General features: G+C 38.3%; 1 protein-coding gene and 1 pseudogene across 4 annotated transcripts in view; both read right to left on the bottom strand.

Moving 5' to 3' along the window:
• LOC148336461 (golgin subfamily B member 1-like) overlaps positions 1-15145 on the bottom strand; it is a 56103-nt gene extending 40958 nt beyond the window's left edge. For all 4 annotated transcript variants that reach the window (XM_088296961.1, XM_088296963.1, XM_088296962.1 and 1 more), the window contains exons 1-7: positions 14974-15145; positions 9939-9992; positions 9197-9352; positions 7460-7597; positions 5298-5411; positions 775-927; positions 469-648 (exon numbers count right to left, since the gene is read on the bottom strand). In XM_088296961.1, the coding sequence (XP_088153087.1) occupies positions 469-648; positions 775-927; positions 5298-5411; positions 7460-7597; positions 9197-9352; positions 9939-9983 (786 nt within the window). In that variant the 5' untranslated portion in view covers positions 9984-9992; positions 14974-15145. The remainder of the gene's footprint in view (positions 1-468; positions 649-774; positions 928-5297; positions 5412-7459; positions 7598-9196; positions 9353-9938; positions 9993-14973) is intronic.
• Positions 15146-18236: 3091 nt separating this feature from the next.
• LOC148336460 (guanylyl cyclase-activating protein 2-like) lies at positions 18237-21271 on the bottom strand (annotated as a pseudogene).
• Between the last annotated feature and the right edge of the window lie 5835 nt (positions 21272-27106).

Raw genomic sequence — 27106 nt, 5'->3', positions numbered from 1 at the left:
TTGTTTTTGCAGGTTAATCCCAGGGAACTGAAGCCAATGTTATTCATGAAAATATGACAATATATTGAATGAACAGCTGTTTTTTTAAGCGCAATATAAAAAAGATGTATAGCAATATAGAATCAACAGTTTTTATTTCTTAAACACACATTGTACGTAACAGTAAACTATTTTCCTGTCTATAAGCAAAGCTAAATTGAATTTAAAAAAAAGCTCTTCTGTAATTAAGTCAGTCAGACGAATTGATAATTACTCACTGACAATCAAGTCAAGATGAGAATGGCTCCAAATACAGATGACTACTTTTAACGGTCGGTGTTTGAGTCTCAGTTTTGCGATTCAATATGTACCATCCTCATTTTGGTGTGAAAACAGCAAAGTGAAACTGCTTCACTTCAAGTCTTAAAATAATGTAAACATTCTGTGCCTTTTATGCTATAAGTGGATAACAACAGCATAGAAACCTACATTCTGCTTGTACATGCTCTCTTTCTGACTGTACTGCTCCTTCTCCGTGTCCAGAAGCTCCTTGAGGCTGTCTGTCTGCTCCTGGAGCAAACTATAGCGCTCCTCTGCTTCGCCAACCTTCTTGGTCAGGCTCTGCACCAGCTGCTGAAGTTCCTGCTTTGCTCCATGGTCTTCATCTACCTGAGAAAGGATAGTACAGTGGAATCTCAAAATGTGGAGAATAGATCATAATTATGAGATTTAATGTTGATTGCTAGATTAAACTTCAAGAACATGATTATGCAAATTGTTTCAGCGAAAAAGAACCTTTTGCTGTGTTGATGTGATGGGCTGGTCTCCTGCCATTGCTGTCTGCAAGTGAATAATGTAGGCCTCCTTCTCTGCCAACTTCCTGTCCTTCTCTGTCAGCATAACATCCATTTCTTCACCTCGCAGCCGTTGTGCTTCAAGCTCTGTCCTCTAAAGAAAGATTGTCAATGTTTTCAAATTTCCTAAAACACCACTGCTGCCCATTCATTTCTGTGTAGATAGATTAAGTAGCGCCAAACAAAAGGAGTACATGGATGAGAAACAAAGAGAAGCAGAGTCTGCTGGATATACAGTATAAGTAGCAATACGGATGTCAGGTCACCTAAGCATGTAAACAACAAAATAAAGTGAGTGACAGCCACGAGTCATTCCAAAGCAAGGACCATCTGTAAGTAGCATGAAAATAATCAACATGCTTTCAGCCTGCTCCATCAGGTAATTAACAACCAAACAAGAAATGTATTTGTAGACTACCATTATGTGTCTGAATGGGCATTTTCCAACAGTTTGATATATCAGGTGAGGGAGGACCAGACGTTCAAAGGATGATGTGACTGCAGACATTAGCGCCACAGACCTGTAGTAGTTGAGTCCTGTAATGTGTGGTATCTTGGGGGCAGGGACAATAGTGGAGGACTTAAGGACATACGGCATGCCACCAATGAGGTGTTGAAAATTTCAGTGAAGACAAGAGCTAGTTTATCAACACATTGTATGGCAGGGGTCGGAAACTGAGTTTGGCCCCAGGCTCTTTCGGGAGAAACCAAGGAATTCCCGGCTAACTGGGAGATAGATAGTCTCCCTCCAATCCTTCGTGGGGCGTCCCCGGGGCCAGATTTGGAAGATTGGCTTCTCGATTGGCCGTGGAACAGAAGCCTGATGTGTTTTGTGTTCTGCAATGACATTATGAGAGCAGCGTACACACACAACAGCCCCTTTTCCACCGCAGGAACCTTCAGAGGAACTTTTAGATTTACCTAGGTAAAATGAGTTGGCCTTTTATTTCCACCAAAACCATTTACCCATGTATGTCATTTACCCAAGGCCATTCGGTGGCCCTGTTGTCGACCAGGGCCAAAAAGATTCTACCAGGAATTCTTGCTAGGTCCGGATTGCGCTGCCCAACGCTGATTGGTAGATCGAACTTGGGGGGAGTGTTTTTAGCGCCGCCATTAGCTACTGGTAAATGCTAACAAGTGTGCAAGAGCTGTGCTCGCTCGTCCAATATTCTAAAAATGAAGGAAAAGCAAATGAATAGCCTATCGAGACGGCGACTAAGCATAAGCTCTTTTGAGCATATTCAGGTGACAAAGCAAACGGCCCAACCAGCACATGCCAGCTTATTACTGCCAAAGCAAGGCGGGTTTAACACTGTTCACACGACAAAACAAGTCCATTGAAGCTGCATAATTAAAACATGAAGACTTAAAAAGATCACAAGTCACAACAGCCATAGTGGAAATGACTGTCGAGTGAGCAAACAGTATAACCAACTCAACGCCATCGGTCAGTCTTTAAAACCGGTGCAAAGGATTCTGTGTGTGGCACGGCTGACGAAGGTAAACACAAAATACTCACGGTAATACTTGTAATATTGTCATTTAGTTAGCTATATGTTGTAGTAATTTACATAAACCCAAATGGTGTGAGCGCATGTGTTTAATGACTACATTGCACTGAAAATAGTTACCCATTCTAAGTATTAATTTTTCATTCATATTTACAGAAAGTGTATTAATTTTTTTAAGCTACTTTTATACTCACTTTGAACATAAACATTGCCTTTTCATACAGGGAAAATGCACCTAAATAAATGTTCGACAACATTGAAGGCCCTTTTGATCTAATAGTGAACTTATGTATTTTGATTTACAGCTGTCTGGATGGATATTTTGAGACAGTTTCAAGGGAAAAAATTGTGAGCTGTCCATCATCGCCTACACAGAAGCGGAGCGACTAAAGCATTGAATGTCCTATAGGACACTTAAATTATTTTCTGGTATTCATTTTGCATTTGTATGTCCAAATGTAAGCAGAAATGGAAAAAAAACAACTCTTCCTGGATCCTGATGTGTTGCGCTGTTTCAGAGGCATGACGGAAAATACCTCTTATAATCACATAAATACTTTGTTTTTATTTCATTTGTCAGCTGTTACAGAAATGATCAGCATCACTTTTTAGTTACTTATAACAATAAGACGCTGATGACAACATAGTTTTAATTTCCACCTTTCTAAACTCAATTACAGAACTCATGTACTCACATTTTTTGATCTACGGCTGTTACGGATACACATGCTGAAAACGTTTCCAATGCAGAGATAAGTGTGAGCTCTTCATCAGGCTACCAAGCAGCAACTCTCATCCAGCGTTCGCCCGTGTCAGTAAGACGTTTCACGTACAGTAACTTGTAGGACAATTCTGTCATCAATTGTAATTTATTTTGCATTTCTATGTCAATAGGAAAACACACAAGGGATGGGACCTTAGATTCAATCACAGAAACGGAAATTGCAAGCCAGGAAAGAGTTCACTGGGGCAGAAAATGACATGTGGCAAGACACTTCTCCAAGTTGCGGACAATGTCGAGTTCGCCCGAGAGCAGGACTAGAAAAATTCAGCGCGGCTTCTGGCTGTCCTTGTTTTTTTTTTTTTATTTTAAAGGGCACAAATAAAAAGTCACAATGTATAATTTGTTCTTTTTCTTTTCTTTTTCACCAAAACTTACTTCACGCTGCTGTAAACATTAGTGCAGTGTTATTTTTGCTAGGAATTTTTATATTTAGTCTAAGTCATTGGACAAAAATGCTTATTTCGTTTTCGTCAGATTTTAGTCGACGAAAACGCCAAAAGGTTTTAGTCTAGTTTTAGTCGACGAAAACTAAAAAAGGTTTTAGTCTAATTTTAGTCAACGGAAACGCAAAAAAACTTTCAGTCTATTTTCGTGAATTTTTTTCTATGAAAATTCAAAAGGGTTTTAGTTAAAAATAGGCATACAAGGTTTCCACCCAATAGCAAAGACTTTCTGATGGACTAAGAAGGATTATGCATTACAAACAGATAAAAGTGGTCACAGTGGAATCTCAGCTCATTGCTCCAAAATAAGCCGAGAACCAAAACGTTTTATTTGGCAACGCTTGTGGCTTTATTTCACTTAAAGCAACATAAAAATAAAAATGTTTGAACTACACAAACTTGTAGTAGACTTTTTCTATAATACAGTACCACAAGTACAAACTCTATCAAACATGTCTTGTTTACTCTTAACAGCTGGCTGTTATCAGAACGAAGTAGCCTACCAAGAGTCACGGTCGCCATGGTCTGTCAAAGAAAAGCGTGTCAGCGCGTGTGAGCCCAGATGAATGACCGCAGACATGTTCGGGTCTGTGCGCGGCGCATGCGCCCTGCGTGCAGCCCCGTTGGTGGGCGTGCCCAAACGAAGGACAGGTTGCACCAGCATTGCATTTTTTGAAAGACAGATTACATGTACAATAGGAAGCGATGTCATGAATTTTGAGCGTCTGACAAACCACACGCTAACAATTTTGACCCGTCTCGTCAACGGAAATTCCTGTACGTCACGTCATGTTTTTGTCATCGAATAACCTCGTCTTATTATCGTCACGAAAAAGAGGGGCGTTTACGAAATATTTTCGTCATCGTTGACGAAAACAACACTGCATCAGTGAAGCCATGTATTCAATTTAACTTTTAATAATCCAGGTTAGTTAATTGCAATGCCGACCAAGTTGCAGACAGCAGAGTATAACAAGGCAAAAATAAAAGCAACTATATATATATATATATATATATATATATATATATATATATATATATATATGTACACAAACAATGTGATAGAGTCAAGCTACATATTAAGTACATATTAATTTCCATGACAGGCTGCAAATAGGTTCAGCTATTATGTGCATTAGGGTAAAACATTTTCAGAACAAAATCTATATAAAAAAGCCTCAACTGACTGTTTGCAGCCTGGACGGCATTGCAAATGAGAATCAGTTTTCAACTGCCTTATCTTGATAAAGGATAAATAAAAAAAGCTGATCATAAGCCTTAAGCAAACACTTCCACTCTGATTTTCATGTTGACACATTTGAATCATGATTGTACATTTTAAAGTCATCCTATATGTATAAAATTTAGATTAAGATACACAATATTAAAGTTGACTGAATTGTCTAACTGCAATGACGTTTAAGAGCCATAGGGTGTCAGTAATGAGTAACAAAGTACACAACACCTCCCACAGACATGTCATCAGTCTCATTTGCATGAGTCTACCAAGAACTATGAGTTGCGGTGGGGATGCAAATCACCTGGGCCACAGGAACCTTTGCTACCATGACCTTCTTTTACCAGAAACTAAATGTTCCTGGGCTTGTTGGTGCAAAAGGGGCTAATATGACCAAAACAGTTAAATGCCTGATTTTCATTCTTATGTTGTGTGGTCTGGCAAAGATGAAGAATCTTCTAATATTTGAAACAAGAGAGTTCTTGCCTTCTTTTCGATCTCCTTCTCGCTCTGTGCAAGGTGCTGTTCTAGCTCCTCGACCTTCTTCTTCAGCAAGACAATTTTCCCCCGAGAGGCTTGCTCTCCTCCTTCTGATGGACTCTAGAAGGATAATGAATGAATTGCAAATGAAATTGCATACAATGGACTTAAAAAGTATACACACATACCTGTTAAAATGACAATGAAAAAGTTTTTGGGAAAATGAGACCAAGAACATCTTTAAAATTTCTACCTTTAATGTGCCCCTACAACCTCTCCAACTCAACAGAAAAATAAATTCAAGACAATATTTTAAGGAGAAAAATGCACACTCTCAAACCACCATTTTGTTGCAATAACTTGGGCTTTATCGTATTGTATTTCATTACAGCACTCAGGCTTTTAGTGTAGTACTCTCTATCAGTGTGCAGTTTTTTGATGTCCCGTCACAAGGGCTGAGGAACAAACCACAGTCTTTGAGTTGTGAGATTAAAATGGCTCATTGCCATGGTGACATTTCTCTTCATCGCCAGCTATCAAGAAAAAGGCTGTCGGCTTCCTGAGTCAACAAACATTTGAAAACTCGAATATTAACAATACTCCAGGTGCCCGCAAATTCCTCAATATAACACAAATATATGGTCATATAAACGCGTATCGGAAAAGCACCATTGAAAGGAACATTGGTTTGTGTTCCGTACATACTCGGTCTGCAAAGGTCTTTTGAGTACAAGACGTACTTCGAAGTGTCCTTGAGCAAGATACTAAACCACCAGTTGCTCCTGATGCTTCGCCGTCAGTAGGTGAAGGTGACGTCAAAGTGAAGCATTTCAAAAGGTGGGAAAGCGCTATATAAGTCAAAGACCATTTGCAATTACTTTATTAATGAATATCATTTCTTTTATTGACGGTAGAAAGTACAAAGCGTAAGTGACATCCAATTATTCGCAATTACCGTGTACTTGGGTGTAACTGTCTGCTCAACCATGTCAACGGGTTACGCGACATGTTTCTGAAACTGTAATTTTGACCTTAACCCGAATATTGATGGCATGTAAACATAGTCAGCTGACATGATGTTTTGAACTAGTGTTGTCACAATACCAACATTTTCACCTTAATACTACAACTGCATAAAATACTTTGATACCGGTACTGAGACGATAACCGGGCAAAAACCTAGAACCTCAGGAAAAAAAGCTGTGAAAAAAATAGCTGATAGCTAAACAACTTCACATTTGCTTTATTTGATTAGTTGAACTAACAACCTTAAGGATACTGATCACAAAGCTTTTCAGAAAATGAAAAATATACATTTAATGTGAAAACTTTAAAACAATTGAACACAAAATATTTCCTCTCTCTTTCCCTCTCCCTCTATTTTTTTTTTAACAAACTACTGATATTTTGGTGTTTATATAGTCCTGTACTAAAGTATTAGGGGACCAAAAGATTTGTTTAATATTTCATCCTTTGGGCATTATAATCTCCAATTGAATATTTAACATTTGACATCCCAACCACGACGACTGGGAAAATTGCAGATTGGAGGATCGAAGCCTCGTTTTTTGATTTTGTACTGTAACATAAGTGAGCTGGACCATTCATTGTGTTAAGAAAAAAAGCCAAGTGATTTCTCCCCAGATAATTTTTCTCCTAAGTCATCTTTTATAGATTGTTAGAAAGGGATTACGATTCATTTCAATATGGTACTGCTGAGTATAAATGTGTAATTTCCTCCGAAATCTATCTCAATACAGCTTAAAGTGAAACAGAACAATATGCTCACATTTTTTAAAATAATTATGGAAAATGTTTTGAAATTAATTTTAGTCTTAGATTTTTATATCACAAGAAAATAGCATTTGAACAGGGTGTGGATACATTTGAGTTCCATCATAAAGAGTCTTATTTACTTTACAATGATAAACATGTTACACATAAGTTACAGTTGACAGAACACAAAATGTATTGGTTGAAAATTGTCGTGTGAAACTTCTCATAGCATCTTCAAGTAGTTGGATTGAATAGGAGGATAAAGTTTGACAAAAAGATGGAGTGATTCCATGAACCTCTTGTTAGTGCAGCATAGTAGTGTGACGCGCTTTGAGTACTGAAGGTAGCAAAGCGCTATATAAGTGACAGCCATCATAGAAGAGTATGTTTACCTTCCTGGTGTGTGTTGGTGTGTTCTGGCCTCCCATCTGTTTCTTCATTTCTTCTAGCTGTGTGGTAAGAGAAGTCACCTTTGCCTTGTTTTGGAGACGCAACTTTGACAGTTTCGCCTCACACGCCTCCTTCTCCATCTGAAGCAGTGACACCATAGTCTATGATCTTTCTTCGTAGTAGCCAATCATTTAATTGAGTAAGAAACAAGGTCATATCTAGGGTCTGACCAAGAAGGATTTTTTGAGTCCGATGATGATTTTTGTCAGAAAAAAAATACAGTTTACCGATTACTCGTCCACTTAATTAGACAACATAATGATTAAAATAACTCTTTTGCCGCAAAGCATTTCAATGGTTGTCGATTATACAAGTTTTTTTGTTGCTAATCATGGGTCAGCCTGATCCCTATTCATCGCAAATAGTGGGGGTCACCTGTAAAAAAATGGTTAAAAAAAAGATCTTGCCTTTTTCAATCATACAATGCACTGCGTGCCACAATGAATTTCATTAATCGAGTTATAAGGCCATTAATTAATAAAAGAAAGCAATGTCACTTGCATACAACTGCTATAAATGGTTAGGGTAAATAAAGGTGAAAAACAATCGGCAAATATACATTTGGACGATGTTCGAAGGGCCATAATCAGCTGATTTTGGCTTTATTCCCAGGTTGCGAATTTAAGGTTCACTGCAGAGCAGGAAATCAGTTCTTTACTTCAATTTTAAAGTATTATTTCGCTGAACAATGCCAAATATATATTTACAAATTTTTTTTTTTAAATTTCCATTTTTTTATGTGAACCAGTTGTTGTGATTTTTGCTCATGAACCTCAGTGCCAATATGAGCCTCAGCGCAGCGTCGGCACATCACTTGCAAGACACTACTTTTTTTTCCGTATATCTAGCGCACCAGGTGAAATTGACAAAAAGATTGATTAGACTGGGGAACAAAAATGTGAAATAACTGTATTTATGTAAAAAAAGTTAAAAGCTTTGAAAACTAAAAAAATAAAAGCACAAATCTAAATAGAACAAACAACAGGGTGACCATGGTTACAATTTTAAGAGAAAAGCCAGCAATCCTCTTAATTTATACTATGCAAGCTTTCTGTTCTGATATTGATATTACTGACCTACCAGGAGCTGCACACACCTCTCATCAAATTGCCTCAAACAAGTTTCAATGTAACTATAGAACATTCCAATCCGAATAATACAGCTAATCAATGGAATCTTACATCTCTGGTAGGCTGAGAAGAAAAAAAAAACTTGATGTGCTAGGGAAAAAAAATGACTGCAATTTTGGAAGTAGCATGCCAATTTTACTTCTAATTGTCATAAAAATTCAAATTGTTGCCCAGTGTAATTAGTGATGCTACAATATTAATGAGCCATCTGTCATAACATCTATTCATCATTGGTTCAGCCGGTCACTGAGCAACGCTGCTATAGCTTTACTTCCCTGTCAAGGGTCACAAGGCAATCGCGTGGTTGTAGTCAGTGTAAAGGCGCCCAACATAAGCGGATAGCAATAGCAATTGGCACTGCGTCATGAGAAAGACTGCCACACACTTGTTTTTTGTCACACCTACTATATTGATCAAATCAAAAATTTTATTTTGATAAGCCATATTAAATTTCAATAAAAGATGCATGATTGACCACAAGTAAGAATGTGTGTAATAGAAAACGGATGGATGGCTGGGTATAAAGACTTAGGGATACAAAGTCGACACCTTGAGTTGTTCATCTTTGGTACAGAGTGTTGCATCCTTCTCTCGAATCAGCTCTTTCAGCTGAGTGACGAGCTGCTGAGTTTGAACAAGTCTGTCTGCCATTTCTTCAGCTTGAACTTCTCCACTTCTGCCGCCTCCATGAGGAGCGCCTGAGGCCTGAAAGAGAGAGCAGACGAGACTTGTGAATGCATGTCCAGTGACCATACGGTATGTGTCTGGTGCAAAGTGGTGTTCAGAACTCAACACATTTAAACGGAGTAAAATCTGAATAACATACGAGAATAATATAAAATCAGTCAACAAAATCACTTGTGCTCGGTACGTCGAGTTTGATTTGATAAATGCTTAACACTTGCAGTAAATGTGAAACTGCCAATGCTAATGATCAACATCCTGCCATGTAAATGCTGAACATAATTACCAGTATGATAAACAACGGACTATATTGACGAGGAATCAACACCGCGTCGAGAGTCACGCAAAACTTTCAAACTGTGAATCAAATTTGTCAAATGCAACCAACTCAAGGGGGGCATGTTACAATGAAGCTGTCATATATAAAGAATTGGAATATTTTTGACAGGGTTTTTTTTATACATTGAGTCAGTTATCGTAACTTACACAGAACTATAATGTGTTTTGAACATTGCTGAGATTCTCACCGGGCCCTCATGCCAGTCACCTGATACAAATATGTGACCACTTAAGTCATTAAAGTTCAAGTTCATGCACAGATACTTACTCCTGCGCCAGCCTCTCCTTCGTCATTAGAAAACCACTTCAGCATGGTTCAGACCTTAAAACACAGCAGACACAAAAACTATTCACAATCCATAAACCGTCATTTGATAAAGGATTTAAAGGTCTATTATCATCACGTGGGAACAAATCCATGAATAAAGAAAGAAAACACAGAGGTCAGTGACATAACCTAAAGCTGACCAAATTAATAATAAATAAATACCTAAAAAGTACAAACCAAATTCTAATGAAGTTGGGATGTTGTGTTATTAATAAAAACAGACTACAATGATTTGCAAATCTTGTTGAAACTATATTTAATTGGATACACTACAAAGACAAGATATATAATATTCAATCAGACAATTATTTATTTTTAACAAATAATCATTAACTTGGAATGTTATAGATGCATCTCGTTCCAAAAAATCTGGCACAGGTGGCAAAGCTTGAAAGAGTTGAGGAATCATCAACCACTTGTATGGAACATCCCACAGGTGAACAGCTGGTCAGTGCCATCATAGGGTAGAAAAGGAGCTTCCCTGAATTACTCAGTCACTCACAAGCAGGGATGGGGCAAGGCTCACCGCGTTGTGAACAACGGCATGTGAAAATAGTCAAACAGTTTAATGACAAGATTCCTCAATGAACAATTGCAAGGAATTTAGGGATTTCTTTATCATCATCATCATCATCATCAATAGGTTCAGAGAATCTGGAAAAAAATCACTACATGTAAGCGGCAAAACCAAAGACCGACAATAAATGCCAGTAACCTTCGATCCGTCAGGCACCACTGCATCAAATCCAACATAAATGTGCAAAGGACATCACCACATGGGCTCTGGAACACTTCAGAAAACCAATGTCAGTAAGTGCAACTTAAAACTCTACTAGACAAAAAAATGGAATTTATTGACAACACCCAGAAACTCAGACGGCTTCTCTGGGCCTGAGCTCATCTAATATGGACTGATGCAAAGGGGAAAAGAGTTATGTGGTCTGACACCTCGACAATTCAGATTTGTTTCGGAAATTGTGGACATTGTGTCCTCTGGGCCAAAGAGGAAAAGAATCATCTCGACTGATATGGATGCCAAGTTCAGAAACCAGCATCTGTGATGGCATGGGGCTATGCTAGTGCCAATGGTACACGTAACATACAAATAGAAATATGCTGCCATCCAAGCAACGCCTTTTTCATGGAGGACCCTACTTATTTCAGCAAGACAACGCCAAACCACATTCCACACGTGTTACCACAGCATGGGTCCGTAGTCAAAAAGCGCAGGTACTAGACTGGCCTGCCTGCAGTACAGACCTGTCTCCCTATGTGCAGTATTATGACTCGTAAAATATGACAACCAGACTGTTGAACAAATGAAGCGATACATAAACAAGAATGTGAAAGAATTCCACCTTCAAAGCTTCTACAATTAGTGTCCTCAGTTCCCAAACGTTTATGGATTGATGTTAAAAGAAATGGTGATGAGAGACGGTGGTAAACATGACCGTGTCCCAGCTTTCTTGGAACGTGTTGCAGCCATAAAATTTTAAGTACATGATTATTTGCTAAAAGGTTCATCAATTTGAACATTAAAAATCTTGTCCTTGAAAATTTCTGTGGGAACCTTTGCCTAGTTCTTTTATCTTTAATGCTCACACATGAAAAACAAACACTCACACCAGGGGACAATTTTGAGTGTTCATGCATGTTCTTGGAACATGGGAGGAAAACGGAGTACCTGGAGAAAACCCACAGAGACACGGGGAGAACATGCAAGCTCCACACAGGAAGGCCGGGGCCAGATTCAAACTCACGACCTCTACAGTGTGAGGTGGACGTACCAGTCGTCCGGCGTACCACCCCAAGTTACATATCTATTCATATATTTGAAAATCCTAATAGTCTGTTTTTATGTTTAACACAACGTTCCTACTTCATTGGAACTGGGTTTGCATTATATTGCACAACCTTGTGAGCGATTCACTGCAAACAATTTCTGTAACTCTCATTGAGCATGTCTCAGCAGGCATTTATGAGGAAAAAATACCAAACCTTCTCAGGTTTGAAGGGTGCCTTCTCCAAATAGTATGTTGTATGTATTGTATGTTTCACAGATGTCCATTAATATTTATATAAATTGTCAATATTTAAAAAAACTTTAATCTCAGAAAAATAATTTTGTCCCCATGCCATGAGTGTATAAACAAATTCCTTTAGAAATGAACAATTAAATGTTCAATAATTTAACATCATGAAGGCATCTACAGCTCGCTCAGTCTTTTCTCATGTAGTGTTGAACAGGTGAGGTAAGGTGAGCACTCCAAAATATTTGCAGCTTGGAAGCACATACCTTGAGACAAAAGCTTACCATAATCACTGCTTATGCGACATAAACACCGTGTGGTCACTGGTCTTTGTTACAGCTCCAGCTGTTGTGAAATGCGCTACATAAAGACAATTGTATTGTATTGTATTAAACTTAAAATTACAACTTCTGGGCATTTTTGGAGTTAAAACTGCTGCAGGCAGACACCAGTTCAATAAAATGGCAAATAAGTACATGAAATGGACCAACAGACCTCTGACTGGCTAACTGACAGACGACTTGTCGGACTGACTGACCAACAGACGATTGCAGATTGGATCGACTTGAAAAAAATGACGGACTGAGGAATGAACAAAGGGTACCCAGACCACTGAAGGATGATGAGTGACGGACCAGCAACATTTAGTAGAATGCCCATTTCAAATGAAGAATTATCGTTGAATTACTTCCTTTTTTTACATTTTATAATTAACTTGATTAACATTCCTTATGACAAATAACAGGGAAAAAATACCAAAAATTGGCGTTGTCGAGTACCGGCATTGATTCCCATGTACCGCGAATAGGAACAAAACCGGTTCGAATGAGAACGGTACCCATTCCGTGTTATACGTGAGTTTGTGTTACCATTAACACTCAATATGTGTCATGTTTAACACATTTAAGTTTTATTTATGTTCCACCATGATTCCATTTAACCATTTTTAACTGTTTTTAAAGAAACCGTGACTAGTTTGTTTTTATGTAAAACTGTGACATCGCCGTCAATTCTTGTGAAACTTGCTTCTTTAAATATATACTGTAATATGAAATTTGTTGAAGTCATTCTTTGGGCCTGTCATTCAACATGAAGCAAATGCTTGTTTTTACAAGATTATTGTATAAATTCATGTGTAATGAATTATGAAAGCAGTGTTACTTGCATAAGGTAAAAACAATCAGCAAACATCGGCCATTTGGTCAATTATTTTGGCCAATGTTTGAAGGGCTGTAATCGGCTCTACTTATAATACTTGCATAGACAAAAGGAATAAGGCCCTTATTTTCATGTTGAAGCAATTACTGCAATCATAAGATTTATGGAAGCCTCAATGATATTTGTTCAACAGTGTTTTTGCCTATTTCTGTTTAGCCAACTGCTCTAGCTATCGCAGGTCTTAAGGGTGACATTACCAAACTGCATGTAATAGCTTTTCTCAAGAATATCCAATAAGATTTTGATAAGGACTCTTCAGAAAAGTCCAATGTTTTTTTGCATAGCCATTCTTGGGTACTTTTAATTGTTTGTTCTGGGACATTCTCCTCTCAGAAGACTCATATCCACCAGTTGAGGCCAAGTTTTCTGACACTAGCCTTGATAGACCTGATAAATGTCAACAATATTGGAAAGAAATGGTCATTCAATGCAATAATTCTAACTCATGAAAACTGCTAGCAAAAACAAAAGTGTTCTGTTCATATTTGTGTTTGCATGTTTTCATGCAAATTTCCCCATTATGGGACTATTAAAGGACATCTTTAAGTATGCATGAATAAAGTTCACAGAGCAGGTGATCACGTTTACATATAGTGGTTCTCATGTTAGTTTGTACAGATCAAACAATTGCGGTTTTGAGAATTTTATACATTCATTGTGATGTTATAGCGCATACAGTACATGTGCACAATAAACTCAATCAAACGGCAACGTTTCCTTCAGAAATTGGGGGACGTTAATGTTTCGTAAAAGGATTCATCATTAAGGATAGCAACTTTTCTAATTACCCGCGACCCTTGTGAGGATAAAGCGGTATAGACAACGGATGGATTGACGTATTGTAATGCATCTCTGTATCAAAATAGAGAGAAACATCAACTTATTGCATTGAATATTACAGCTCCATCTGTTTTGAAATGCGGTAAATAAATAAAGTAGTATTGTCTTGTATTAATTATGGAATTAGGCTTTATGTGGCTCCTGAACCACAACAGTATTTAGATCCCTGGTCTAGTTAATGAATTGCCGCTGAGCTAGTCGACTTTCTAAACAAGAAAAATCAAGTTTGACCGGTTTCATGTCACATACCAGAGAACGCTGCATCTATTACTAACTTGCAGCTTGGTATTGCAAGAACTACACCGTCACGGCGACACAATAACTGCTCACTTGCTAACTTCATTCAGAAATGTAATAAATAATATCAAATTTAAAAAAAACTTTGTTAACGTTGCAATGCACCCTTTAGGTAATGTATTTTAACAAAATTAGAATGGTGTAACTATAAGGCTTAGAATTAAATAGGCTAATAAATGAATAAAAAGACAACATGAATACGCTGCAAAAAAAAGGAAAGAAAGAAAAGTCATGGGCTGATAAATAAATGGTTTATTTACAGCTATTTTTACACATGATTAAGGTAAATAAAATATACAAAAGTAGGTACGTTTATCATTTATCGCCTGACTTGTGTTGATAGCTTATAGTTCCCATGCGAAAATGCTAATTGCTAACGTGCGCCAAAGTATAGGTGGCCTATACAACAACTTAGATTCAATATGGGACTTAGGTCCACATTCAGACCAGTTCAAGACCTGCAAGTAGATAAAGTCTGGTTAGCCTGGCAACTTATCTTGCTAGCTAAATGCTAACACAACTAGCATCGGAGTAGCCTGAGCAAATGAGCTCATTGAAGCTACCTACAATCGGTCATGAAATTTACTTACCGGGCGAATATATTTATGACGACTCAATCGATGAACCTCCCAAGTGGGTATACCAAAAGGAAAGCATTCTCATTTATACTCCAGCAATGAAAACATTGCAGCCAGGACAGCAAAATGAATATCGCAAAATTGTCAACAAGAAGCCAGCTGGGGAATTTGCGCATGCGCAGTTGCGCACATCCTTCCGCTATGCTGTCAAGCTGCACACTTGCATACGACGCATTTTCATTATGAACATTTTTAAAAAGCAAAACAGATACTATCGGTTTCTCCCCATGTGGATACGTTGTTTACCAATAAAATAAGTTGAAAATGCCTTGGTCTCATTGACGTTGTAATGTTAGTGGCCAAACAAATATGGAGGACTGAAAGTGAATAAATATATAATCCACCGTGAAATTTTAATTAAAATTGTAATTAATTAATTGTTTAATTCATTCATTAAATATGCATTCAAATAAATGAGATCAATAAATAAATGCACCTTTAAATCATTAAACAAAAGTGTCATAAATAAAAGAGCCATCTCCATGCGGAAATCTCGCACACAACAACCCTTACCTTTTAGAACAGCGATTTATTTATTTAATTTCATATTTATTTTTATTTAATTAATTAATCTTTCAGCAGCACGGAGTGCGACTGGTTAGCACGATGGCCTCGTAGTGCAGAGGTCATGGGTTTGATTCCTGCTCCGGCCTTCCTACGTGGAGTTTGCATGTTCTCCCTGTGCCTGCGTCTTTTTTTTCCGGGTACTCTGATTTCTTCCCACATACCAAAAGCATCTATGGCAGGTTGATTGAACACTCTAAATAACTACTGGATATGAGTGTGATCACAGATCGTTGTGCACATGCAAGGAGAATAGGAGAACAAGCGGGTGGGTGTCAAGTAGAGAGTTGACCATATATATATATATATATATATATGTATATATATATATATATATATATATATATATATATATATATATATATCTTAAACCTTACCTTACTTTTTGATGTTTTTCCTGCCAAATACAAAAAACTGTTGAAACCAAACAATAAACACGAAAAACAATTCTCCATTCACCTAGAAAACAACACAACTTTTGAGGGTAAAAGGTTTCCCCAAAACTAATAGAAATTTTCATAAACATCAGGCCTGGCTGCAGCAGCATTATTTTATTAGATCATTGAGCATCTTCAAATTTTGGGGTGAAACAGCATGTAACAGCTCAGGGTCACATGGTGGACGATTGGTTAGCATGTCTGCCTCACAGCGCAGAGGTTGTAGGTTTGAGTCCTGTGTGGAGTTTGCATGTTCGCCCAATGCCTGTGTGGGTTTTCTCCGGGTACTCCAGTTTCCTCCCACATTCCAAAGACATATATGGTTGGTTGAGTGGACACTCTAAAATTTAGAGTCTAAATTGTCCCTGGGTGTGATTGTGAGCGTGAGTGGCTATTTGTGTTTATGTGCCCTGCGATTGCCTGGCAACCAGTTCAAGTTGTACCCCACCTACTGCCCGTGGACGGCCGGGTTAGGCTATAGCACGCCCACGACTGTTGTGAGGTGAAGCTACTCAGATAATGGATGGATGGTTAGATGCAACAGGCCAAGACCTAGAATAAGTCTCTGAAGCCCTATTTTAAACTTGAAAGGAAGTCTGCCATTTTTAATTTCCTTTCAAATGTTGCCCCATTTTTGCCCCTATACAGGTCACATTTGATCACAATAGCTTTTAATGTGATGCACTTCATTTACCCCAAAAAAATGATAAGTTCAACGTGCCTAAAAGGGGACTTTATAGCTGCTTGCAACTATATTTGGAATTGAGGTATGGCAATACACACGCAACACCCCAATCTGCCCCCACCACAAAAAAAACATAATAAAAAATTGTTAGAACTGACATTTCATGACAATAGATAGATAATGGCATCTTATCTCTTTGAGGCAGATTATGGTGAAGACTTTATGAAAATATTATCATGTGTTGTCAGCATTGCAAATGGAAATCAGAAGTTTCCCCTATATTAACAAAGTGCCTTACATTGTGACATGCATTCTGTATTGATAGGACCCTCAAGTCTGATCACCCTATGAATCAAAGAAATAAGATTAACAAATAAAATCTCTCATGCCTTATATGTACAAGGTAGCACACCCTGCTGGACAAAGCCCAAAACTGCTTGGGTCTGGATTGACTGTGACAAAGATATTACGTGATAACGTTTTTTGGTGATGGTGCTGGAGAAAGCTGGACATATCGTAGTCGGTCTTATCATTCATGGTATTGCAAGCAAGAAACATCACAGGTTTAGAAAACAGACTGCAAAAAAAAAAAACACTGCCCAAAGCACACCACTCACATTTCTCTAAACAGACATGTGATTGGCTGAGGCTGATTGGCTCCCAGAATCCTTTGCAGTAATCTTTTAGTGTTACCTTTATTTCTTTTTGGGATATGAATGGCATGAGAGATGCGTGTTTTGTGGTAATTTTATTTCTTTCTTTCATTGTTTGCTTGTATGGTGTTCAGAGATATTTTTGGTTTTGATTTGAATCCATGACTCTAAGGAGTGTGGTAATTTTGCAATTGAATGTTCATACATTTTTGCATAGGTGGTTTAGAGTCACTGTGCATGAATGCCAGTGTGCACGGGCAAGCCTCAGTACGGGCCGCCCAGCCCAGAGTAAGTATTAAATACAGAAAACAGCGCCCTCAACTGATGCTGCACCCTTTGATACGATGTGTCTTTTGGCCGTAAAGATGTTAATCAAATCTCTTCAGAGCCACACACTTCAATACACTATTTAATGTAAATAGTCAGAAACCCTAAAATAAAATAAAACAGGAAAAACTATCTTTATGTTATGTAGTGAGATAGCTTCACACCAGGCACACTGGTAAACAGTGATGAGACTAAGTTAAATGGACTAAAAAAAGCACCAAGAACACAGTTCCTCTACAAAAAAGGGAGATGAATATAAAATAGCCCACGACCCTCATGAGTAGGAGCGGTTCAGATAATGGATGTATGGATGAATAGAAAATAAAAGAAGCTCAGATCTCCAGTCCGATTTTTGTCATATTTGTGTATAGTGTAGAAATACACAAAGCGTTCCTTGCGAATATCGTCGCTCTCCTGTAAAAAAACATGTATGTCCAATTTTATTTATCTTTTTTTATATGTTCACATTAATCAGATGTCTGTAACACAGAAACACCATTTACATAAAAATACCCCCCAAAAAAGACAAAAATGGACATACGTTTTTTTTCACGGGACAGTGACGATATATGTTAACTCTGGACAGAATTTTTGCACAAGACTGGACCCAGCCATGGTATAATGAATGAATGTAATTGGATTCTTCGCTTGTTGCTCAATAAACCAGTCACAATGTGCAAAATCCAATTTGAGCTGATCCATTATCCATTGGTCCTTTTCAGCTCCTTCAATAAATTCCTCCAGAGAAATTTGACCTGTACAATGCAGAGAAAGAGAAAGAGAGAATATACAAGTTACAAAACGCAAAATCATGATTGAATTTCTTACTTGGAATTATTTGGTCTATTCACATTACTCTGTAAATAAATAAATAAATCAGAGAAGAGATGGTGTTACCACCCTCTGTTTCAGAGACAATTGTTGTAATTTACAATAACCGTTGAACTAAACACAACTTACTGTCTTTATTTTTGTCAACTTGGGTAAATATTCTATCACATATATCTTCAATGTTCACTGGGTCAGTGTGCCTCTTTAATTTGTGGTTAATCTGGACAGATTCAAAACACATTGAAGATGTGTTGTTAATAGGAATTACATTCAAATTTTCATAGCTCAAATAATTACTTCCAGAAAGTGATCTTCTCATCTTAATTTGTCATCTCAATAAAGTGTATTTACCCATAGTCTATGAGTACCCAAAATGGTGACCATGGTGACCACAATGATTCGCCCACACAGAATTTTGTCTGACATAATGCACATCATGTGTTTAGGATACTTTACGATCCTTTCAAACCACGTTTCAACTTTTGGCCCTACTTCAAAAAGGCATATTTGGTGCAAATAGTACACTGCTCATCAAAAGAAATTTTCAAAAGAGCAACACACATACAATGAAGCATGGTGGTGGCAGCATCGTGCTTAGGAGATGGAATTGGGGCATTAGGCAATGAAGAAGGAATTATAAAAGGTTTAAAATAGCAGCCAGTCTTAGCACAAAATTTGTGAAATTCTTGTAAAAAAGCAGAAAGAATATAAAGTATTCTGAGAAGAAATACAATTGGTTGCACTTAAAATGGTGACCGGGTGTGCCAATTCCCATTTACTGCATCAATTTGAAATGTGATTAATTCTTAACAATGCAACCACGTGGCAGTCATAAAAGACACTTGTGCAACCCCAATGTTTCAGTCATTTATATATTTATTTCTCTTCTTGAAAAAATTTAAAAGAAAAACAATCAGTTGAAGTGTAGCAGTGAAGTAATTGTCATGATCCATTTTTGTCCTGTCATGTTTGTGGTTGTTTTTGCCCAGCTGGAGTGGGGACGTTCCCTTCCAGCGCTTCGTTCCGGGTCACGACGTCTTGGCTGGAGCGACGCGCCCACCAGCCACTCACCTGTCACTCGTCATGCTCCTGATTGCGGGACTATTTAAGGACTTCATGCCGACAACTCAGTGTCGGAAGATTCCTCTCGCTCGTGCTGCGAAGCTGCTTATTGTTAGACGTCTTGTGTTTGCCTTCCGTGATTTATGTCCTTATTTCATTCGTAAGTGTTTTCTTTGTTAATTGATTATCTCATTCGTGCCTTTTCGTGAATTGGTTTTCCTTGTCCTTCAGCGGCAAGCGATTTTCGTTTGTTTTTTTGTTCCTTGCCTTTTGCAAGCGTTTTTCGTTCCCGTCGTTATTTTCCCGGTGTGTTTTTCCACTAGCGTCCTTTGTTTCACTTTGTCGGTCTCGCTTACTAATTATTAATTTTTTGTCAAATAAATATCTTTGTTAAATTCATTTTCTGTCTCTGTGCGTAAAAGAGTCCTGACCTTTTTCCAGAGGAAAAACATAACAGTAATAAATCACAATTGTGAGGCGAACAGCGCTACACTGTAATCTCTGCTCTCATCCAACCAATTGCTGAAAAACACATTTGATGGTGCTTCACAGTGCAGATATTGTAGTGACCCTTTTCCCTATCAAACGGGTCACTATGGTTACTACTGGCCTGGGTTGGTTTGACGCGTGTCCGTTCCGCTTTTTCCAAAGTAAAGTCATCCAATTGTCCGTCAAGTCAGCTCACACCATTCATTCCACCTTGTCACGGTCACGGTCTAAAACTTTTTGCCTCCCCAATAGTAACCACCTGGGTCTTGTTAGCCCATTGATTAAATAGCCCTGTGGCCAATGGATACCACACTGCACCCAAGTGGTGGGAGGTTTAAAGCAAACATACCTTAACGTAAAAAATGGCTCTTACAGATATACATAATACAACAATCTTCAAGCTGCTTCAAGCTAAGGGCATTTCCAAGTTTGAATGCGTTTCACTTATTGAACAAAAACGTTAAGGCCACAAGAGTCACAAACAAGCCGCAAGTGAAGGTAGCAATAGTGGAGGCTGGCAAAGCATGTCCAGAAGGGAAACTCAGGATTTACAACAACAACAAAACAGGCTGAAGCCTACACATGTTCACTTAATTGTCCATACAAAGATGTGGTTCTATTTATATATTTAAAACTAAATATAAAAATTACCAGCTTTCATATGTCTCACTTCTTTCTCTGTCCAGACGGGCATTCCCATCTCTGTCATACACCTTTCAGTTTGTCCTCAAATTTCCCCCGCAAAACAAGATGAACTGCTGCCACATATTCAATAATTCTATATTCTAGCTTGCCATCCTAAAAAAATAAAATAAAAATACAAGCACAAAATAATCACATGTATTTATTGAATTTCAGCAAGGACTCACAAGGTGAAACATTTCAAAATCTTAAATAGAAACTAAGTGTTCTCAGTAGAACAAAATGTAAATGTGACAAAAAAATTACCTGTCAAACATCATGGTGTTAATTAATACCGTATATTACTTTACCGTATTTGTATCAAATGATTGAAACACATTTTCCATGTATGCTGATTCTTCCTCTGAGGAGTCGTTAATTCGAAAAATTGTCTTGAATTCATGCAAATGGAGATTACCACTTGGACATTCACTTGCAAACCAACGATACAATGCCTGGATGTTTTGTAGGGTAACTTCTGTATCAGGAACACTCTGTGCTTGACCCATTATTTGAAACAAAATTAGACAAAAATGCAATATTCTCCCCCAAATATTCTATATAAAAATTGTCAAGCAACTTTGCTGTGCATTATCAATTATTCTTGGGATCCTCCCGCAGATTTTCCAGCGCAGAATTAATTGAACTATTTTAAAATTCCCATCCCAAATTGTACCTTTCTGTACATTGGTGTTATTTGAGAAAAGAAAAGCATATCCATGTGTTGTTCTGGATTAGGCAAAATGACATTGTAGCTACTGAAGAATAAGCGGTTAATAGTAAACAGGACACCATATGGGCATATGTACAGACAAGTTACACTGTGGTCGCAGTGAGATTAGGGATTATGTCATGAGGTTTTAGTTCAGTGACTAATTCACTGGAGGTTTTTCTGTCCATAGTTAACTCGACTAACTCACGAAAAATAGACAAGTTTTCTCTCTGATGCCTTTGCCAATCCACTTGAATGCTTGATTTCCCGGATGACTCCTCGCGCCTACATTATTTTGACTCGCTAAAACTAAGCAAATACAAAATGTTACATTGTGTCAAGATTATTGAATGGTATCTCAATCAAGATACTTGAACTCCTCCCCTTGGGTAGGATTTCATCCGCAACCATCCCAACGGCGTCACACAGAGATGGAATACTGAGACAACCAAGGCTTGGCTAGGCCTAGAAATTCTGTCCATAATGGTTATGAAAAGAATCTGTGACAAAGGGATGTTTAGGCGGACTCTAACCCTCACTGGTAATGAATCTGACGTACTGCCGGAAATGCGGAACAAACTCTGACGCCTGTTGTACAGGGATTAAATTGCCCCATAATAGTGTGTCTGATACACCTTACTCCTGGAGGACCTTCCACAAGATTACCAATTATCTTCATCCACATTACATGTTTCCCCTCTGTCTTTGATAATTGAATATGTGTATCAATGTTTAGTCTCATTGATGCTGTGTGGCTATTTTGTCTGCCCTTTGAATGCCTTGAAGTCCCAAATGTGCAGGGATCCACATAATATTACATTTCTGCATTGTTCCCTTGCTTGCAGAACTTTCTCTATCAACCCCTGTCTACACCTAGAAGTTCCCCTCTCAAAACTCATTAACACTGAGGCTGAGTCACCCCAGATCACGGCATTCCACACACCTTGCTCCTTTATCCACTCAAAATCCATTATCAATACATATAATTTAACAGTGCCAATACTTAAATTATCACTAGTCCTGCTTCCCATCTCCTCTCTGTGAATTGGTACAACAACAGCCCTTTCCAAATCCAAGTCATATTTTAGAGGCTCAAAAATCCATACAGGGACCACTGCTCAGCTAAAATCAACCTCATGCACGCCAATTTACCTTGCAATCACATGCATGACCAGTTAATTGAAATCTCTGCTTTTGAGCCATCGCTCTGTCCCAAAAGGGTCTGAGTACCCTTTTGTTGGATGATTCTCTCCATGCTTCCTTAGACTAGCCTCATAATTTACTGTAAGATTTTTCTGCCAACGTTCCAGCAGCATTTCCTCAGTTTCATCTTGGAGTGCATATACCGGAGATGTACTAGTTGGCCCTATACAGATCTTGAGAGCTTGCATTGGTGTATTGCAGCAGGGAGAGTTGGAAAACAGGCAGGACACCGGCCCTTGAGGAACAGAATTGAATACCCCTGATTTAGAGTGTTCAATCAATGCAGTAGGCCACCGGGCCCCCTAATTTTTTTCTTCTCAGGTGACAATCAGCATTGATTTAGAACTGCAGGTACCATAGAACACAACACAAAATCTTTAATTGTCAGTGTAGTAATAATTCAAAATTAAATAAAAAAAAATAATTGACCTTCCCATTTCAGTAAAGCAAGGATGCAACCAAGCCAATGCAGGGAGAAAAAATGTTGCTGTTGTTTTTCAGTAAAAAGTATTAATAAACACAAATTATGTCAATATCAGTCCTTTGACAAACACTAATTTGATCAAAACTTTCATATGCAGTTTGTTAATTTCATACCATAGCATTAACCACAAATGAACCATTGACAAATTACATAAATGAAGTCCAGAAGACCTCACTTGCGACTTTTGAGTCCGGTTATAATTTTCGTGTGGAAACTTACTATAAAACGAAAAAAAAAGCTATCACACAATTAAAATGACAAATGGGGGTTTTGTCCACCAGGGGGACGTGTGCGCACATGAATCTACACAAGCTGAACCTTATATGTGAATCATTTGGATGGACAGCTTCAAGGGATCGGAATAAGGATTCAGCTGCCCATCACAACAAAAAAATACCTCTTATATATCATCGACTGCGTAGCATAATTGCCTACGTCATTTTTCAATATTTTTGAAAGATAAGAAAAATTTTAGAACACATATCGTGGGGATGTGGCAACAAAATTATTATCGTTATCATTGTTTTCCCAGCAAGACCAATGTCACCGAAAAGAACAAGAATAAAGGTCAACAAAATTGAATGAATTAATGAAGATCCAACTTTGTCCATTGTTACAATGAAATGTCCTGTGAGTGACTGAGTGTCTATGCAAAGCAGTCCACGACTGTTTCTGAACACGTAAGAGTCATACAGGAGAAGCATATTGTGTCCGGATAAGCATGGGCAGTGGCATAAAGAGTATGCGTGCGCGACATGTACGGTGAAAAGGGGCGACACGCTTGAGGGGGCGCCAAAGCGATGGAGGGAAATTTTGAGTGGCCATTTTATGTATTAAAGAGCTGTTTATTCACACGGGTATGGTTTGATCTAATCGCTAATACTAATAGAGGCACGTCACTGATAGGCGCCTCACTGCTCCGTGACTGTCACCAGCGCCCCCCTCCTCCTGCGCGCTGCGCGAACTCAGACAGAGTCCAGTGCGTGCCCCCTCGGGTGTTTACAATTCAAACGTCTGATGATGCTAAAAATGGAGAAGCAAAATAGAAAGTGCTCAGGGTCACAAAACCCCCCAAAAAGAGGGAGAGGGAGAAATATTATGCAGGCATAAAAAGAAGCTTTTGAAAGTGGTTAAAAGACAGTGGGTAAATTGTGCTGTGTCAGCGTAGTAAGAGGCACACATGGCTCAATGAAACGTTCAATAAAAGTTTGAAATAAAAGTGTTATATTCCCCCCAAAATTGTATTCATAGGCTTCAATATAAATTTCTTTCAATATCATGATCTTGCCTTTTCTCGTATGATGCGGCATTGGATCGCCGCCCTATGGCAAAACAAATTACATCCACACACAGTATGTGATCAAAATCTCTGTCTTCGTGAAAATGCCTTCAATGCCAGTGCTTAATGATCAAAAACACTGTTTGCTTGTTAGAAATATGGATTTGTGTGGCAGTAGCCGATATGCCAGCCATACATACTTTGTCACAATTCTTATTTTTCTTCAAACCCCATTACTGTTGAACACTAAGTAAGATATGTTGCAACTCCGAGAAACAAAGAGCTGCAGCATTGTCTTTTTACAAATCATTTTATTCTTCAAACCTCAAAATGCATCACCGTCTCTCTTCTACTCAGTCTCAACTGCTCGAGGGGCATTCAAAGCCCGCATCCGAAAAACGGAAATCAGTGTAACTTTCGCTGACATTCAACAAAAGCGAAAATCCCGCAAAGCATCAGCAAAATAAATTACATGGAGGTGTTTGTGAATTCATGGCAAAGCAATAACTAATTTTAACATCATCATGCACACAATTTCGAACCAGTCCAATCTCCCACAATGAGCAAGCCAACAAGAGGTAGCTGAGAGGATTAGCCTTGCAGATATTAAACAAAAAATGAATGAGGTAACATATGAATTCCGTGTATCATGTTCACACAATCAGCATTTTATTCACTCTTCAAACTGTCTGAGGATTTAAAACAATTATTTTTGAGGTAGTTTGCGACATACAGTAAATGGTTCATGTGATGTTCCCGTCAGGTTATCTATTCACTCCTCCATTTTCCGATTTCCATACCACCAGCCAGTAAAATTAATTCTTAGCACTCTTATAATCATCTTTAGAGGATTTCACTTTGTGAAACAATACTGTTTATTAAGTAATATCAATGTTTATCAATGCTTTTTAGTACTGTACCTATTGCAACTCTACAAAGAAACTACACACTCAGTAGACGCCCTATGGATTGGCCAAATAATTTGGTTCTGATGACGCTGGGACGCAACACGCCGTAAATAGTGGACACATACTGTATGCCAGTATAATGGAAAACCTGCCCATACAACCAAACAGTAACAACAAAATAAAACAGACAAACAAACACACCAAACAAATTGTGAATACAAAACGAACGAGGCCTGCGTAGCAGGCGAAAAAAATCTAACTCCTTGTGTAAAACAGACATCGTAGCTGGTAAAAGGAACAGAAATGAGACATGCGCAATTAGAACAATTAAAACAGTTCACAGTACAGTGTAATTCAAATTCACTTTACAAAATTAACTACGTTTTTAATTGCTTTGAGGTGGAACATAAACTTTGAACTCTATATGTAGAATCATATTATTCATAATAATTATTACAATTACTGACATTTTATTGCCCAACCGCACAAACTCCCTCCGAGTATTGGGCCTACTGAGCTCACAGCCAAGTCAGGAAGATAGCAAGGACTGTAACTTCCAAGCCAGCAGACCAAAAACTGAGGCCATAAAAAAGGTACACTGCCCTTCTCCTTCAAAACAGAAGAGATGTCAGACAAAGTCAAGGTATAAAGACAGCATATCTGTCACCCTTGTACTAAAGTTGAGGTTCCACTCAATAGGATCATGGAAGTTTGCCACAATTTTGGATGACCCAGCTCGAGGCGTTGACATCCAACTTGAACAGGTTCATGACCCATTCATCCTTTTGAGCTCCCTCCATGAACTCTGATAAAGATATCTGACCTGTGAGACACAAGCACATTAGTGGTTTCAATTCAATAAAGATCTCCCGTTTTTATGTTATAATATTGACAAAGTCCCTTGAGGTGTCGGTTCCCTTGAAGCACTGAGGCTATGCTGCTCAAAACTGCTTTTGCGTAATTTATTTAGCGATATATTGAACATGTGTTTTCAATTCAATTCAATTCAGACACCACCACAAGCTACACCACCAATGTATACATAATCACTTGGACTTTTGTTACTTTTTTCAAAGTAGAGTGATTCCTTACCATCGCTATTCACCTGCATGAAGTTGGCCCCCCATTTCTTGCAAAAATAGGGGGAAATAGTTTGTTTCGTTTGTGCTGCGTTTGTGCTCGTTTGTGCTGTTAAAATTTTCGTTTGTGCTGCTACGGTTCCAGAGATATTACACTTTGTTTTATTTCGAGTGATGACGTCACCCAGCCCCCCATTTTCATCCAAATGGGTCGGGAATGGTGCCATTTGTTTGTGCTCGTTTGTGCTGCTTCGGTTCCAGAGATATTACACTTTTTTATTTCGAGTGGTGACGTCACCCAGCCCCCCATTTTCATCCAAATGGGTCGGTGCCATTCGTTTGTGCTCGTTTGTGCTGTTAAAAGTTTTGTTTGTGCTGCTTCCGTTCGATAGATATTCTACGTTTTAATTCACGCGGTGACGTCACAAACACCAACGCTCCGGCGTCAGTCTATTTTGTTTTGGATGCTGTCGAACAAGGAGCTAGGTATCGTGCTACCGCGTTCAGTTAATCACTTCAATCACTCGTATTTGTTATTAATTCCAGGTTATAAACTAGTTCCTGGAATGAACCGATGTTTTGTATGTTTCTGCGCAATTTACATTCTTCATGATTCTGGAAAGCAACTGTTGCCGGAGGAACTTCAGGTAAACATGTTACACTCACAGTTGTAGCTTTTTTTGCTAGCATA

This window comes from Idiotropiscis lumnitzeri, chromosome 5 (assembly GCF_059441095.1).
Source record: "Idiotropiscis lumnitzeri isolate Australia: NSW breed Sydney's pygmy pipehorse chromosome 5, RoL_Ilum_1.0, whole genome shotgun sequence".
Taxonomy (NCBI): Eukaryota; Metazoa; Chordata; class Actinopteri; order Syngnathiformes; family Syngnathidae; genus Idiotropiscis; species Idiotropiscis lumnitzeri.
Note: the sequence above shows the minus strand (reverse complement) of the source record. Positions and strands in the feature narration are given on the sequence as shown.